The following is a 15,259-nucleotide window of genomic DNA, read 5'->3' as shown; positions in this document are numbered from 1 at the left end:
CCGCCATGTTGAAAACCACTTGGAAGAAGCACTGAGAGCAGCAAGGGCACAGAATGTACTCTGGGTGGGGGACTTCAATGTCCATCACCAAGAGTGGCTCAGTAGCACCACTACTGACCAAGCTGGCCGAGTCCTGAAGGACATAGCTGCCAGTCTGGGCCTGCGACAGGTGGTGAGAGAACCAATACGAGGGAAAAACCTACTTGACCTCGTCCTCACCAATCTACCTGTTGCAGATGCATCTGTCCATGACAGTATTGGTAGCAGTGACCACACCACCGCACATTCATTGGGGAGACGAAGTCCCGTCTTCACACAGAGGACACCGTCCATCGTGTTGTGTGGCACTACCACCATGGTAAATGGGATAGATACAGAACAGATCTAGCAGCTCAAAACTGGGCATCCATGCGGTGCTGTGGGCCATCAGCAGCAGCAGAATTGTATTCCACAACAATCTGTAACCTCATGGCCCGGCATATCCCTCACTCTACCATTACCATCAAACCAGGGGACCAATCCTGATTCAATAAGGAGTGTAGAAGAGCATGCCAGGAGCAGCACCAGGCGTACCTAAAAATGAGGTGCTAACCTGGGGAAGCTGCAACACAGGACTACACGCATGCTAAAAAGCGGAAGCAGCATGCTTTAGACAGGGCTAAGCGATCCTACAATCAACGGATCATGATCAAAGCTCTGCAGTCCTGTCGTGAATGTTGGTGGACCATTAAACTAACGGGAGGAGGAGGCTCCATAAATATCCCCATCCTCAATGATGGTGGAGCCCAGCACGTGAGTGCAAAAGACAAGGTTGAAGCGTTTGCAACCATCTTCAGCCAGAAGCGCTGAGCGGATGATCTATATCGGGCTCCTCCTGAGGTCCCCACCATCACATGTCTTCAGCAAATTCGATTCACTCCAGCTGATATCAAGAAACGACTGAGCGCACTGGATACGGCAAAGGCTATGGGCCCCGACAACATCCTGGCTATTGTGCTGGAGACTTGTGCTCCAGAACTAGCCACGCCTCTAACCAAGCTGTTCCGTACAGCTACAACAGTTGCATCTATCCAACAATGTGTAAAACTGCCCAGGTATGTCCGGTCCACAAAAAGCAGGACAAATCCAATCCAGCCAATTACCGTCCCATCAGTCTACTCTCAATCATCAGGAAAGTAATGGAAAGTGTCATCGACAGTGCCATCAAGTGGCACTTACTCACCAATAACCTGCTTACTGATGCCCAGTTTGGGTTCCACCAAGACCACTCTGCTCCCGACCTCATTACAGCCTTGGTCCAAACATGGACAAAGGAGCTGAATTCCAGAAGTGAGGTGAGAGTGACTGCCCTTGACATCAAGGCAGCATATGACCCAGTGTGGCATCAAGGAGCCCTAGTAAAACTAAAGTCAATGGGAATCGTGGGGGAAATGCTCCACTGGCTGGAGTCATACCTAGCACAAAGGAAGATGGTTGTGGTGATTGAAGGTCAATCATCACAGCCCTAGGACATCGCTGCAGGAGTTCCTCAGGGCAGTGTCCTAGGCGCAACCATCTTCAGCTGCTTCATCAATGAACTTCCCTCCAGATAAGGTCAGAAATGGGGATGTGCGCTGATGATTGTACAGTGTTCAGTGCCATTCACAACTCCACAGATAATGAAGCAGTCCATGCCCGCATGCAACAAGGCTTGGGTTGATAAGTGGCAGGTAACATTGGCACCACAGAAGTGCCAGGCAATGACTATCTCCAACAAGCGAGAGTCTAACCACAGCCCCTTGACATTTGATGGCATTGCCATCGCCAAATCCCCCACCATCAACATCCTGGGGGTCACCATTGACCAGAAACTTAACTGGACCAGTCACATAAATACTGTGGCAACAAGAGCAGGTCAGAGGCGAGTGTCTCACCTCCTGACTCCCCACAGCCTTTCTACCATCTACATTGCACAAGTAAGGAGTGTGCTGGAATACTCTCCACTTGCCTGGACGAGTGCAGCTCCAACAACACACAAAAAGCTCGACACCATCCAGGACAAAGCAGCCCGCTTAATTGGCACCCCATCTACTACCTTATCCATTCACTCCCTCCACCACTGGCAGTGCAGTTTGTCACGGAGTGCAGTTCGGAACAGAGTGTAAAGCTGCAAGTTTGGTGAGTGAGGGAGTGAATCTTAAAGGTTAATTTTTTTTTATAAAACCTAGTCTTGTGTGCTTGCAATTAGCATTTAACTTAAATTTAAATTTACTGTTTCAAGTTTTAAGTTTCTTCCAGGCTTGGGCAGGGTTAAGCAAGCTCTGTGCTGGAGGGCAGGTGAGAGTAATTAATTAATTAACTGGTCTAATCTGGTTCTGTAACTGCCAGAGAGCCCACTTATTTAAATTCAGCAGTATAAATAAGGGAGGCTAGAGTGCAGCTTGGAACAGAGTGTAAAGCTGTGAGTTTGGCGAGCTTGCTTGGGGAGGGAGGTGTTCCTTTCTTTTTCTATCTTTGTCAGCTTCCAGGAGAGCAGGAGTTAAAAAGCTGCACAAGAGGGGACAGAGAACCAGTGGGAGTTCAGCTCTGTGACACCCCACAACTGAATTTGGAGAAAAATAAAAGGTGACATCACAGGGAAAAGGGTAAGTGATTGGTTGGTGAGTATTTTGCTCACTTCCCTTATCTTTTAAAGCCCAGGAAATTTATTAGTAATTATAAGGTTTCATTAGTACTAGTTTACTAGCAGTAATACATCTTTTTAGGTGTAGTAGGAATAAAAAATTAAGACTCAATAAAGGTGGCAGAGCAGGTGATGTGTTGCGACTGCAGTATGTGGGAGATCCTGGGCGTCAGTGTGATCCAGGAAGAACACGTCTGCGGCTTGAGGAGCTTCAGCTCAGAGTTGATGAGCTGGAAGCTGAGCTGCGGACACTGCGATGCATCAGGGAGGGGGAAAGTTACCTGGACACTTTATTCCAGGAGGCAGTCACACCCCTTAGGATAGGGTCTTCTGATTTGGTCAGTGGTCAGGGACAGGAGGATATGACTGCAAGTGAGGCAGGTATGCGGACCCAGGAGGTGGAGGAGCCTTAGCCATTGTCCAACAGGGTTGAGGTTCTTGCGGCCTATATGGATGAAAGCGGTGGCTGCAGGGTGGATGAGCAAACTGACTATGGCAGCGAGGTACAGGAAGCCATTCAAGCGGGGGGAGTTAATAGGAATGTAGTGGTAATTGGGGACAGCATAGTCGGGGATAGAAACAGTTCTCTGCAGCCAAGAGCGAGAGTCCAGACGGCTGTGTTGCCAGCCCGGTGCCAGGGTTTGGAAAATCTGCTCTGGGCTGGAGAGGAACTTGCAGTGGGAGGGGGAGGAGCTAGTGGTCGTGGTTCATGTAGGTATCAATGACATAGGTGGAAAGAGGTTCTGCTGAGACTATGAGCAGCTAGGGGCTAAATTAAAAAGCAGAACCTCAAGGGAAATAATGTCTGCATTATTACCTGAGCCACGAGCAAACTGGCATAGGGTAAATAAAATTAGAGATGAATGCGTGGCTCAAAGACTGGTGTGGGAGAAATGGGTTTCAATTCCTGGGGCACTAGCACCAGTACTGGGGAAAGTGGGATCTGTATCGTTGGGACTGTCTTCACCTGAACCGTGCTGGGACTGGTGTTCTGGCGAGTCGTTTAACTAGGGCAGTAGAGAGGGCTTTAAACTAAATATTAGGGGCATAGGATCAAATTTGGAAGATGTGGTGATTCAAAGATTAGAGACAAGGCAATAGAGAAAGATATTAATATGGGAAATGATAAACGGACCATGACAGGAAGGGATAGTGATTACAAATATGAGTAAATCAACAAATAAGGCTAGAGGTTACAAAAATAAAAGGACAAAACTAAAGGCATCTGAATGCACGTAGCATTCGAAACAAAACAGATGAACTGATAGATCATATTTATTTATTTCTATTTGCGCTGATAGCCATTGCAGAAACATGGCTGCAGGCTCATAGATTGGGACCTGAATATTGAAAGTACATGACGTTTAGGAAGGACAGGAAGGTGGGAAAAGGTGGAGGGGTGGCTGTTAATTAATGATGGTATTAGCACAATAGAGAGGGATGACCTAAGTTCAGGAAACCAGGATGTAGAAGCGGTTTGGGTAGAGATGAGAAATAATAAAGGCAAGAAGTCACTTGTGGGAGTGGTGTACAGGCCCCCTAACAGTAACCACATGGTAGGATGGAGTATAAAGGAAGAAATAATGGGAGCTTGTCAGAAGGGTACGGCAATAATCATGGGGGATTTTAATCTTCATAGACTGGAAAAATCAGATGGGCAAAGGTAGCATAGATGAGGATTTCATGGAATGTTTTTGGGATAGTTTCATAAAACAGCACGTTCTGGAGCCAACCAGAGAGCAGGCTATAATAGACCTGGTATTGTGCAACGAGATAGGATTAATTAATTACCTCCTAGTGAAGGCGCCCCTCGGTAGCAGCGATCATAATACAGTATGATTGAATTTTACATTCAGTTTGAGAAGGAAGAGTGGGTCCAAGACTCGTATTTTAAACTTAAATAAGGGCAATTATGAGGGCACGAAAGCAGAGCTAGCTAAAGTGAACTAGCAAATTAGGTTAAGGGATAGGTCAATAGAGTTGCAGTGGCAGACATTTTAAGGGGATATTTCAAAATTCACAGAATATATACATTCCAACAAGAGAGAAAAATTCCAAGGGGAGGACCCACCATCCGTAGTTAACTAAAAAAAGTTAAAGATAGTATTAAACTTAAAGAAAAAGCATATAATTGCGCAAAGATGGGTGGCAGGTCAGAAGATTGGACAGAATATAAAAAACAGCAAAGAATGACTAAAAGATTAATGAGAAAAAAATTAGAGTACGCGAGAAAGCTAGCTAGAAATATAAAAACAGATAGTAAGAGTTTCTATAGATATTTTTTTAAAAGAGTTAACAAACTGCGTTGGTCCTAGAAAAAGTGAGTCTGGGGAATTAATAATGGAAAATAAGGAGATGGCAGTTTAATTGAACAGGTATTTTGCATCGGTCTTCACTCTAGAGGATACAAGTAACATCCCAGAAATAGCTGTAAATCAGGAAATGGAAGGGAGGGAGGAACTAATCACCAGGGAAGTGGTACTAAGCAAATTGTTGGAGCTGCAGGCTGACAAGTCCCTGGGTCCTGATGAACTTCATCCTAGGGTCTTAAAAGAAGTGGCTAGTGAGATAGTTGATGCGTTGGTTTTAATTTTCCTAGATTCGGGGAAGGTTCTATTAGATTGGAAAAAGGAGAGTCAGAAAGCAGGAAACTACAGGCCAGTTAGCTTAACATCTGTCCTAGGGAAGATGTTAGAAGCTATTATTAAAGACGCTATAGCAGGGCACTTAGAAAAGTTCAAAGTAATCAGGCAGAGTCAACATGGTTTTGTGAAGGGAAATCATGTTTAACCAATTTATTGGCGTTCTTTGAGGAAGTAACATGTGCTGTGGATGTACTGTACTTAGATTTCCAGAAGGCATTTGACAAGGTGCGACGTCAAAGGTTATTGCGGAAAATAAAAGCTCATGGTGTAGGGGGTAACATATTGGCACGGATAGAAGATTGGCTAGCTAACAGGAAACAGAGCAGGCATAAATGGGTCATTTTCTGATTGGCAAGATGCAACGAGTGGTGTGCCACAAGGATCAGTGCTGGGGCCTCAACTTTTTACAATTTATATAAATGACTTGGATGAAGGGACTGACGGTATGGTTGCTAAAATTGCTGACACAAAGATAGGTAGGAAAGTAAATTGTGAAGAGGACATAAGGAAGCTACAAAGGGATATAGATAGGTTAAGTGAGTGGGAAAAGATCTGGCAAATGGAGTATAATGTGGGAAAATGTGAAGTTGTCCATTTTGGCAGGAAGAATAAAAAAGCATATTATCTAAATGGTGAGAGATTGAAGAGCTCTGAGATGCAGAGGGATCTGGGTGTCCTAATGCATGAATCGCAAAAGGTTACTATGCAGGTACAGCAAGTAATTAGGAAAGCTAATAGAATGTTGTTGTTTATTGAGGGGAATTGAATACAAAAGTAGGGAGGTTATGCTTCAGTTATACAGGGCATTGGTGAGACCACATCTGGAGTGCTGTGTACAGTCTTGGTCTCCTTATTTAAGGAAGGATGTAAATGTGCTGAAAGCAGTTCAGGGAAGGTTTACTAGACTAATAGCTGGAATGGGTGGGTTGTCTTACGAGGAAAAGTTGGACAGGCTAGGCTTGTATCCGCTGGAGTTTAGAAGAGTAAGTGGTGACTTGATTGAAACACAAGATCCTGAGGGGTCTGGACAGGGTGGATGCGGAGAGGATGTTTCCTCTTGTGGGAGAATCTAGAACTAGGGGTCACCGTTTTAAAAATAAGGGGTCGCCCATTTAAGACCGATGAGGAGAAACGTTTTCTCAGTCGTGAGTCTTTGGAACTCTCTTCCTCAGGGCAGTAGAAGCAGAGTCTTTGAATATTTTTAAGGCAGAGGTAGATAGATTCTTGGTAAGCAAGGGGGTTAAAAAGTTATCGGGGGTAGGTGGGAATGCGGAGTAATCAGATCAGCCATGATCTTAATGAATGGCAGAGCAGGCTCGAGGGGCTGAATGGCCTACTCCTGCTCCTATTTCTTATGTTCTTGTGAAGTAAGGTGGGAGGAGGCTTTTTTGGAGCATAATCACCAGCATAGGCCAGTTGGATCAAATGGCCTATTTCTGTATTGTAAATTCTATATAATTTTATGTAATAACTCGGAAAATAAACAAAAGACACCAGTGCTGTGCTAAAAAGCACTCTAGTATGAGAATGTAAGTGGAATGATTTAGAAAGGGGGAAAGAAAACCCCTTTGCTGAATTTGAATAATAACTCCATTAAATTTTAAAAAGTGAAATAATGTTTGACCTTTGACAGTGCTCAACTCAACTGTCCTTCTCTTGCAAGTATTTTGTTTCATCAGACACCTATTTCCTTAAATTCTTCAGCCTCTTCCTTCCCCTTCCAAAATTAAATGTGATTTCCTTCTCTCCTGGAGGCAATGAAGCCAGAACAGAGTTTCTCAAGCTAGTAAGCCTTCTGGTACTTCACCCAAAAGCCCACTTTCACATCAGCTTTGGCAGGCTATGCAAGGTGGAGGGTCTCGCACTTGTACCCGATCCTATCCACATGCAAGCACTTTTCAGTTCAGGGTTGTGGATAGGAATCAAGAGCAAGAACCAGGCTAATTCTTTTCACCTCCCTAGTCCAAAAGATACTGAAATCAGTTGTACTATCCACCACTGAGTCAGATAACTCAGCTCCTTCCTGGTCTGGATCACAGCAGGCAGCACATTCACCACTATCAATTAGGGAAGCTTATTTCCTTAACTTTATTTGCAAGTGTGTAGTTTTTAAATTAGGAGGTTGAGAAATAAAAAATTAAATTTGTAGTCAAAATCGTCTTTTTGGTTTTCCTCTTAAATTGTAGATGACTGCACTGGCAATGGTCTAGGAACAACCAGTCCGATGTAAACACACAGGAAGGAACCATTGCTTGGCTGATGTACAATGCTGTCAACAAATTATATGATTCAATGACTTCAACATTTTTATTATGAGGCTTTAAAAATTAAGTGGAATGCAACTAGAGTAATTTCTTTCACTTTTTTTTTTTTTTCATTCAATTTAAACCAGAATTTTTCAGAACTTGCAAAACAGTACTAGAGAAAATAATGGGACTAAAAGCCAACAAATCCCCTGGACCTGATGGCCTACATCCAAGGATTTTAAGAGGTGGCTACAGAGATGCATTGGTTTTGATCTTCCAGAATTCCTCAGATTCTAGAATGTTGCCCTTGGATTGGAAGGTAGCAAATGTACCCTCACTATTCAAAAAGGAAGGAGAGCGAAGACATAGTAAAGGAGGAGGTAGTGGAGATATTGATAGGATAAAAATTGATAGGAGGTATTGGAAAGACTGGCTCTAATTAAAGTAGATAAATCACCAGGAGCGAATGGGTTGCATCCTAGGATGCTGAGGGAATCGCGGCGGTATTGGCCATAATATTCCAATCCTTGTTAAATATAGGGCTGGTGCCAGAGGACTGGAGAATTGCAAATGTTACACCATTGTTCAAAAAAGGGTGCAAAGATAAACTCCGTAACTACAGGCCAGTCAGTTTGGCCTTGGCAGTGGGAAGCTTTTAGAAACAGTAATCCGGGACAAAATTAAGTCACTTGGACAAGTGTGGCTTAATTAAGGAAAGCCAGTACGGATTTGTTGAAGGCAAATCATATTTAACTAACTTGATTGATCTCTTTGATGTAAGAGAGAGGGTTGATGAGGGTAATGCTGTTGACGTAGTGTACATGGATCTACAAAAGGTATTTAACAAAGTGCCACATAATTGGCTTGCCAGCAAAGTTGAAGCCCATGGAATAAAAGGGACAGTGGCAGTATGGATACAGAATTGGCTAAGTGATAGGAAACAGAGTAATGGTGAACGGTTGTTTTTCAGACTGGAGGAAGGTATACCCAGGGGTCAGTTCTAGGACCACTGCTTTTTTTGATATGTATTAATGACTTGGACGTGGGTGTACAGGGCACAATTTCAAAATGACACAAAACTTGCAAGTATAGTGAGGAGGAGAGTGATAGACTTCAGGAAGACACAGACAGGCTGGTGAAATGGGAGGACATGTGGTAGATGAAATTTAACACGGAAAAGTGTGAAGTGATACAATTTGGTAAAAAGAATGAGGAGAGGACATCTAAACTAAATGTTACAGTCCTGAAGAGGGTGTATGTGTGCACAAGTCATTGAAGGTGGCAGGGCAGGTTGAGAAAGCATTTAAAAAGGCTTATGGGATCCTGGGCTTTATGAATAGAGGTATAGAGTACAAAAGTGTGGAAATTGTGATGGACCTGTATAAAACACTAGTTCAGCCCCAATTGGAATACAGTATCCAATTCTGGGCACCACACTTTAGGGAGGATGTGAAGGCCTTAGAGACGGAGTAGAAAAGATTTATGAGAATGATTCCAGGGATGAGGGACTTCGGTTACGTTGATAGACTGGAGAAGCTGGGGTTGTTCTCCTTGGAGAAGAGTGCGAGGAGATTTGATAGAGGTGCTCAAAATGAGGGGTCTGGACAGCGTAGACAGAGAAACTGCTCCCATTGGCAGAAGGGTCGAAAACCAGAGGACACCAATTTAAGGTGACTGGCATAAGAACCAAAGGCAACGTAAGAACTTTTTTTTGCAGCAAGTGGTTAAGATCTGGAATGCACTGCCTGAAAGGGTGGTGGAGGCAGATTCAATCACGGCTTTCAAAAGGGAGTTGGATAAGTATCTGAAGGAAAGAAATTTGCAGGGCTACGGGGAAAGGGCGGGGGAGTGGGACTAGCTGAAGTGCTCTTGCAGAGAGCCGGCACGGGCTCGACAGGCCAAATGGCCGCCTTCCGTGCTGTAACCATTCTATGAAAACCGGGAACAGAGAATTACACCATTAAAAAAAAGTTTGTGCTCATTTGTTTAGTTCATTAACCATCAGTTAAAGAGCAGGGAATCCCAGTGGCAGTGACACATTGAATCACACAATAGTGAGTCACGGGCTTTCACCTGCAACTTATCACACTGATACGTCTATGGGGAGGTACAGGCAAAGTATTCTATAAACCCTGCCCTTTCCAATGGAGAGGTTTAACAGTGGTGCAATGAAACTGTTTCAACATTTCAGCTGGCCAAGGCTAAGATCAAAAAACCGAAGTCTGAGATACAAATTCATGAGTCCTTCAACTGCATAGTTGAAATCAAGAGCTCATTGTGTGGTGAACTGAGGTCTTGAGCATTCAATCTACTGTTCAACACTACACGCTTTAGTTTCAGAGATAAGCAAAACAAGATGAATTTCATTAATAAGCAATACTTCACCCGATCAGCCACGACACCCTTCCGCTTGCTCTGATCTCCGAACAACCCTGACAACAAAGAGAAAAGGCTAATTAGAACATACAGACTTCAAACAACTTGCATCTGTTTGTAAATCAATGGGGAAATGTAGAATATAGAAGTTGGGAATGAGGAACCAGGCACTCCTGTTAGAATATTGTCCTTTTACTTCCAAGATCCCAGTATTTAGTGAAATGAGTTTCGGCAGTCTAAATCTGGTTGCTAGTGGCCATAGGTCTCCAAGACAATGGCGCCATAATAATTCTGCACTAAATTGTCAGTCTTACTGAGGCCACCAGGGGGCTGCTGTGTGTACACAGATAATCGCATTAAAAAGCATTATTCAGAGTGGGATTTAGAAACACTGGATGGAGTTTTAGTATGCATCTGTGCTATGCTGGACTTGGCCTCAAGTGCTTGGCACAGATAATGCAAAAGAATATAAGGGCTCCATTTTCCAGTTCTAACATCTCTCTAGTTCATAAAATTCTAATTTCTTTTAATTCTGTATTTCATGATTTCCCACGGGGAAATTATTTGATTGCATATTTTATGTTAATAGGCCTCATTACAGACAAATTAACTTAACAGATATAGATGGTGATTTAAACTTCTTCCATAGGGCTGCGTTTCATCTTTCTTTGAAGTGAATGGGTACTATCTTGAGAAACTCTGGCCGGAATTTTTACTGTGGAGTCGGGTTGGGTGTGTGCGGGCCGCGTAGCGGGTCGGGAACGCAATATTCTGCTCAGCATGTTCTTCAGGGTGACTTTAACTTAATGGCCCCACTTAAAGCTGTCATGCACATTTCCCGGCCCAATTAAATGGAGCGGGTCTGATGACATCGATGACTTGCATCTAGTGCCAATATTTAAAGCAGCCTTGCACTCAACTCATTTGAAGGTTGCTAGAGGACTGTGGAAGCTAAAATACAAAAGGCTGAGTACTGTTCTAAACCAACAATGATGGATAGTCAAAGGCATCCCATACTCTAGTGGAGGCAGTCAGAACATGCAGTGAGGACCTGTTCCCTGCTGATAGGCGAAGGAGAACTCCAAAAGAGCCTGGCTGGATATAGCAGAGGTCAGCAGCAGGGATGTGGTAAGGAGGACCTGAATACAGTGCAGGAAATGATTCAATGATCTCGAGGTCAGGAAAGGTGAATGCAATGCCACACTCTCCTTCATCCTGATGTGCCTGTCACCACATCCCCATCACTCTGCCTTCCCAAGCCTACTCCTGCACATCATTCCTCACACCAACATACCTTGCACGTCCACCCATCCCTTTCTCTCTATGTACATACTCACATCCCCATCTGAGTTAACAACCACCACTCACCCTCATGCAATCATAGCAAGTAACACCACAGAATGAGGCCATTTGGCATTGGCACCCCCACTACCACATAGTTACCCTCCTACGGATGTAATCCATCCCACGCACGCGCACACACACACCCTCCTCTTTCCCTCCTTGTAGGAGAAGAGCCCAGAACACGTGGGAGAGACAGGGAACCGGAGGTGGCCTTCCAGTCTTCACCCAACTAACACCAGCAGAGGAGGGGGCTCTGAAGATATCGGGAGTTGGAGAGATGCGGGCGATGGACAGAGGGAGACATCCCAGCAACCTGGTGACAGAATCACATCTCATACAGACACATGGCATACAACAGTTACTCATATGTTGACTGTCAGCAGCCAGTGAAATGCTATCATGTGCATAATGGTAATGTTACCCATTCTTATAACACTTCTAATTAATCTCTTTACTCTCCCACAGAACCATCAAGTGCCCCCACCACTGTCCAGCCAGAGGAGGAAGACTACTCCTCAAAAGAACCTCCAGCCTCTGAGGGTGCAGCATCAGCAGACCCAAGCACATCCAGCACCAGCGCAAATACACACACCTCAGTGGGTCCTGTGCGCCACAGTAGAGTTGTCACCTGGTGTCTCTCATTTCACAAGTGAGCAAGAGCAGATGGTATTGACCGAGACCGCAGTGGAGGCTCCTCGCCAGAGGGTGCGGGATGCTCCAAGCTCTGCTGAGCTGCATGCAGAGGCTGAGCCTCAGGGGCCATCGAGAAAGAGGGTGATCTTTTGCAGCCGCAATGTCTGCAAATGTACAGAGAATGGAGGAGTCCATCTGCAACATGAGCACCACCATGTCACAGGCAATGGCGACGATGTGCTGTTCTATGGAAAGGATGGCCACCTGCATGAAGCAGCAAATGCGCGAGTCACATGAGCATATGCTAGCTGTAGACAACAGATGGCAGACGCAGACTATAAATGCAGACTTGGGCATTCATTAGCCCTCTGCTGTGCAGCGGGGTGCTCTCCAGCCCTTTGCTAGCAGGGAAGTGCGGGTGGTCCATGAGAGGGATGATGTGGAGAGGGGACATGGAAGTGGTGGCTCCTCTCCAAGCACTGCCGCTTCTCCCCCCTCAGTCAGGGCCTCATGCTTCCTTGGATCCCGATGGCTGAGTCTGCTCCTGCACAGTTGCAGGAGAAGCAGACTTTGGTGGGGCTATCACAGGCTCCAAAATGAATAGGACGTCCACCAGAAGTGTCTAACCAGTCGCGGCAGGGAAGTCCGCAGCCTGCCTCTACTTCTGCTGAAGCCACAGGGGTTGCACCTTGTAGAAGCACTCAGAAAACAAAAGGGACACAAAAGTAGATGCACACATCTAGTGGAGATGTGGCTCTCTTTAGAACGCTCCTCGGCCTCAGTACTTGGTGTCCTCAACAGTGTCATAAGCCATGTCTTCAGTGGATAGCCCTTGTCTCCAAGCAGCCAGCAAGTCTGTTTGGGGGTGCAAAGAGCTGAGGGAGGGTAGACTGGCGCAGTACGTAAGAGTCATAGTAGCTGCCAGGGAATCTGGTGCACACATGCATAATCATCATCATATGGTTGCAGACGAGTTGCACATTGAGGGAGTAGAAGCCATTGCGGTAAAAAACATTCCTGGGTGGTGATGGGGTGCCTTGATGGCCACATGTGTGCAGTCGATGATGCCCTGTACCTGTGGGAAGTCTCCCAGAGCCACAAATCTGAGGGCCCGCTCAGTAACACTGGCTTCATCAGTGGCAAAGTTGATATAATTGGCTGACCTGTGAAACATGGCATCGGTCACCTGGGTAATGCATCTGTGAGTGACTGACTGAGAGATCCCGCAAATGTCTGCTGCAGATCCCTGGAAGGAGCCCGAAGCGAAGAAGTTGAGGGCAGTGGTGACTTTGACAGCCACTGGACCTCTGGGCAGCAGATCTTGTTCCAGCAAGCTACAAATGTCTGCAACGATCTGGCGCGACAGCCTGAGCCTGCTGATGCACTGCTGCTCAGTCATGTTGAGGAAGCTCATTCTCTACCTGTATACTCTGTTAGGGGCATCACCTCTGGCACGCTCAGGAGCTCAACTTGGTCCGATTCTGAGCACCAAGGTGAGACAGTATAAGCGGCACCCGTTCTGATGTAGTAGATGGCAGGTCAAGTGGAGATCAGAGAGCCAATCCCTCAATGTTCTGATACTGAGTAGCAATGTAGTGAGTGGCTTCTGAGGTTTCAGAAATGACCTGCAAACTGCTGACACCCAAATCTGTGGACAAAATGGAGAGAGCAAGAGCCTTTCCATGAGGCAAGTAATGAGGTGTAATGTTGCAGTATTTGTGCTTTTCCCAGCTCTCAATGAATGAACTCGTCAATGACCGCTGAGCTTCTGCCTCCCCTTCACAAGCGAGGTACCCGAGCTGTGTGAATCCCGCGCTCCTGCAGTAAAAATCACAAGTAGCCGTTAAAAACCCTCTTAAGCGTCTCTCTACAAGCAGTTAATGACTTTAATGAGGTCGCCCGCCTCTGCCAATCGGGTCCGTATCGCGCATTCAAAGCCGTCCGATTTAAATGCACGAGGAGGCAGGATGATGCCGGGTTCCCAACGTGCTCACAATTTCTGGGATTTTTACTGCCGACCCACCCCCAAACCTGCACACTCGGCATGGGGGAAATTCCGGTCTCTATAGTAGTGATTAAATTAAATTCACAGGGCTGTCTTGGTGGAAATCTGAGCCTGTTGCAGTCGTAAGTCTCAGTCAGTTTGAAAAAAGAAAGCAAGACTTGCATTTATATAGCATCTTTCATGGCCACCGGACATCCCAAAATGCTTTACAGCCAATGAAATACTTTTTGAATTGTAGTCACTGTTGTAATGTAGGAAACACGGCAGCCAAATTTGCGCACAGCAAGCTATCACAAACAGCAATGTGAGAATGACCAGATAATCTGTTTTAATGATGTTGATTGATGGATAAATATTTGGAGTGTCAGCCTAGATTTTTGTGCTCGAGTGGGACTTGACCCCACAACCTTCTGACTCCGAGGCAAGGGTGCTACCAACTGAGCCACGGCTGAGATTTGATACAATGAGAAATTCAAGTTAAACTGAATTTAGTCCTTATGAAAAAGCCACAAATAGCTGCAGATGTGCTGCATTCCCGAGTTTAAAATCCTTTAATTGTTCAATTAACCGAGAGGTGCCGGGGGAAGGCCCTGAGAATCATCAAAGACGCGAGCCACCCCAGCCACAACCTCTTCGTCCGGTAAGAGATATCGAAGCATACGGTCTCTTACCAGCAGGTTTCGAAACAGCTTCTACCCCCAGGCCATAAGACTCATGAACGAATAATTTATTACTGTTGTTTTATTTATTATTACTGTATTTCTATTAGTATTTTTATCATTGCTATGCCATATTTAGTCCAATGTTGGGAGGACTTGTTAAAAATCAACATTTCACTGTGCAGTACACACGTTTGCTGCATATATGACAAATAAAATTGAATTGAAATTTGCTTTAAGTTATTGGAAGTTTATCCAATTGTTCAGTAATGTAAAAGTACAGGCTACACATTTCTGAGCACATTTCCTCCTTTACTAAAAAAAGCTCTGGATGTCTGAAGTTAGAACATATAAAATACCCTTTTGTTCCAACAGTTAACACATAAAAAACATGTAATGAAGATTCACTGGGTAAGATTGCATCTCAGTAATGAGCTAAAACTCCAACTCACAAGCAATGATTTATCAAAGTTATGGTTAGCACCACAAATGAGATATAAATCATATTCATGGATTCATATAACATCCGCTGTTATACTAATACACTGCAACTTAATTAGCCAAAACAATAAAATAGATGGGTTTGACTGTCCACTATATTCCTTTGTGGTTTGGTTCCACTGCAGCTGCAAGGGGTGGAAATGGTGATTAATCTACTGTTGAGGGATGTGGGTTTAAAAGTGTTGATA

The 15,259-nt window shown here is 44.9% G+C and overlaps 1 protein-coding gene across 12 annotated transcripts in view; it reads right to left on the bottom strand.

Annotated features, from left to right (window-relative positions):
- vps8 (VPS8 subunit of CORVET complex) overlaps positions 1–15,259 on the bottom strand; it is a 957,961-nt gene that overhangs the window by 797,019 nt on the left and 145,683 nt on the right. For all 12 annotated transcript variants that reach the window (XM_085985671.1, XM_085985669.1, XM_085985662.1 and 9 more), the window contains one exon: positions 9,939–9,985. In XM_085985671.1, coding sequence (XP_085841797.1) covers positions 9,939–9,985 — 47 coding nt within the window. The remainder of the gene's footprint in view (positions 1–9,938; positions 9,986–15,259) is intronic.

The sequence above is a fragment of the Somniosus microcephalus genome, chromosome 4 (genome assembly GCF_052327205.1).
Source record: "Somniosus microcephalus isolate GS21.2 chromosome 4, FLI_Smic_1.0, whole genome shotgun sequence".
Lineage (NCBI taxonomy): Eukaryota > Metazoa > Chordata > Chondrichthyes > Squaliformes > Somniosidae > Somniosus > Somniosus microcephalus.
This window is presented reverse-complemented; position numbering and strand designations above follow the sequence as displayed.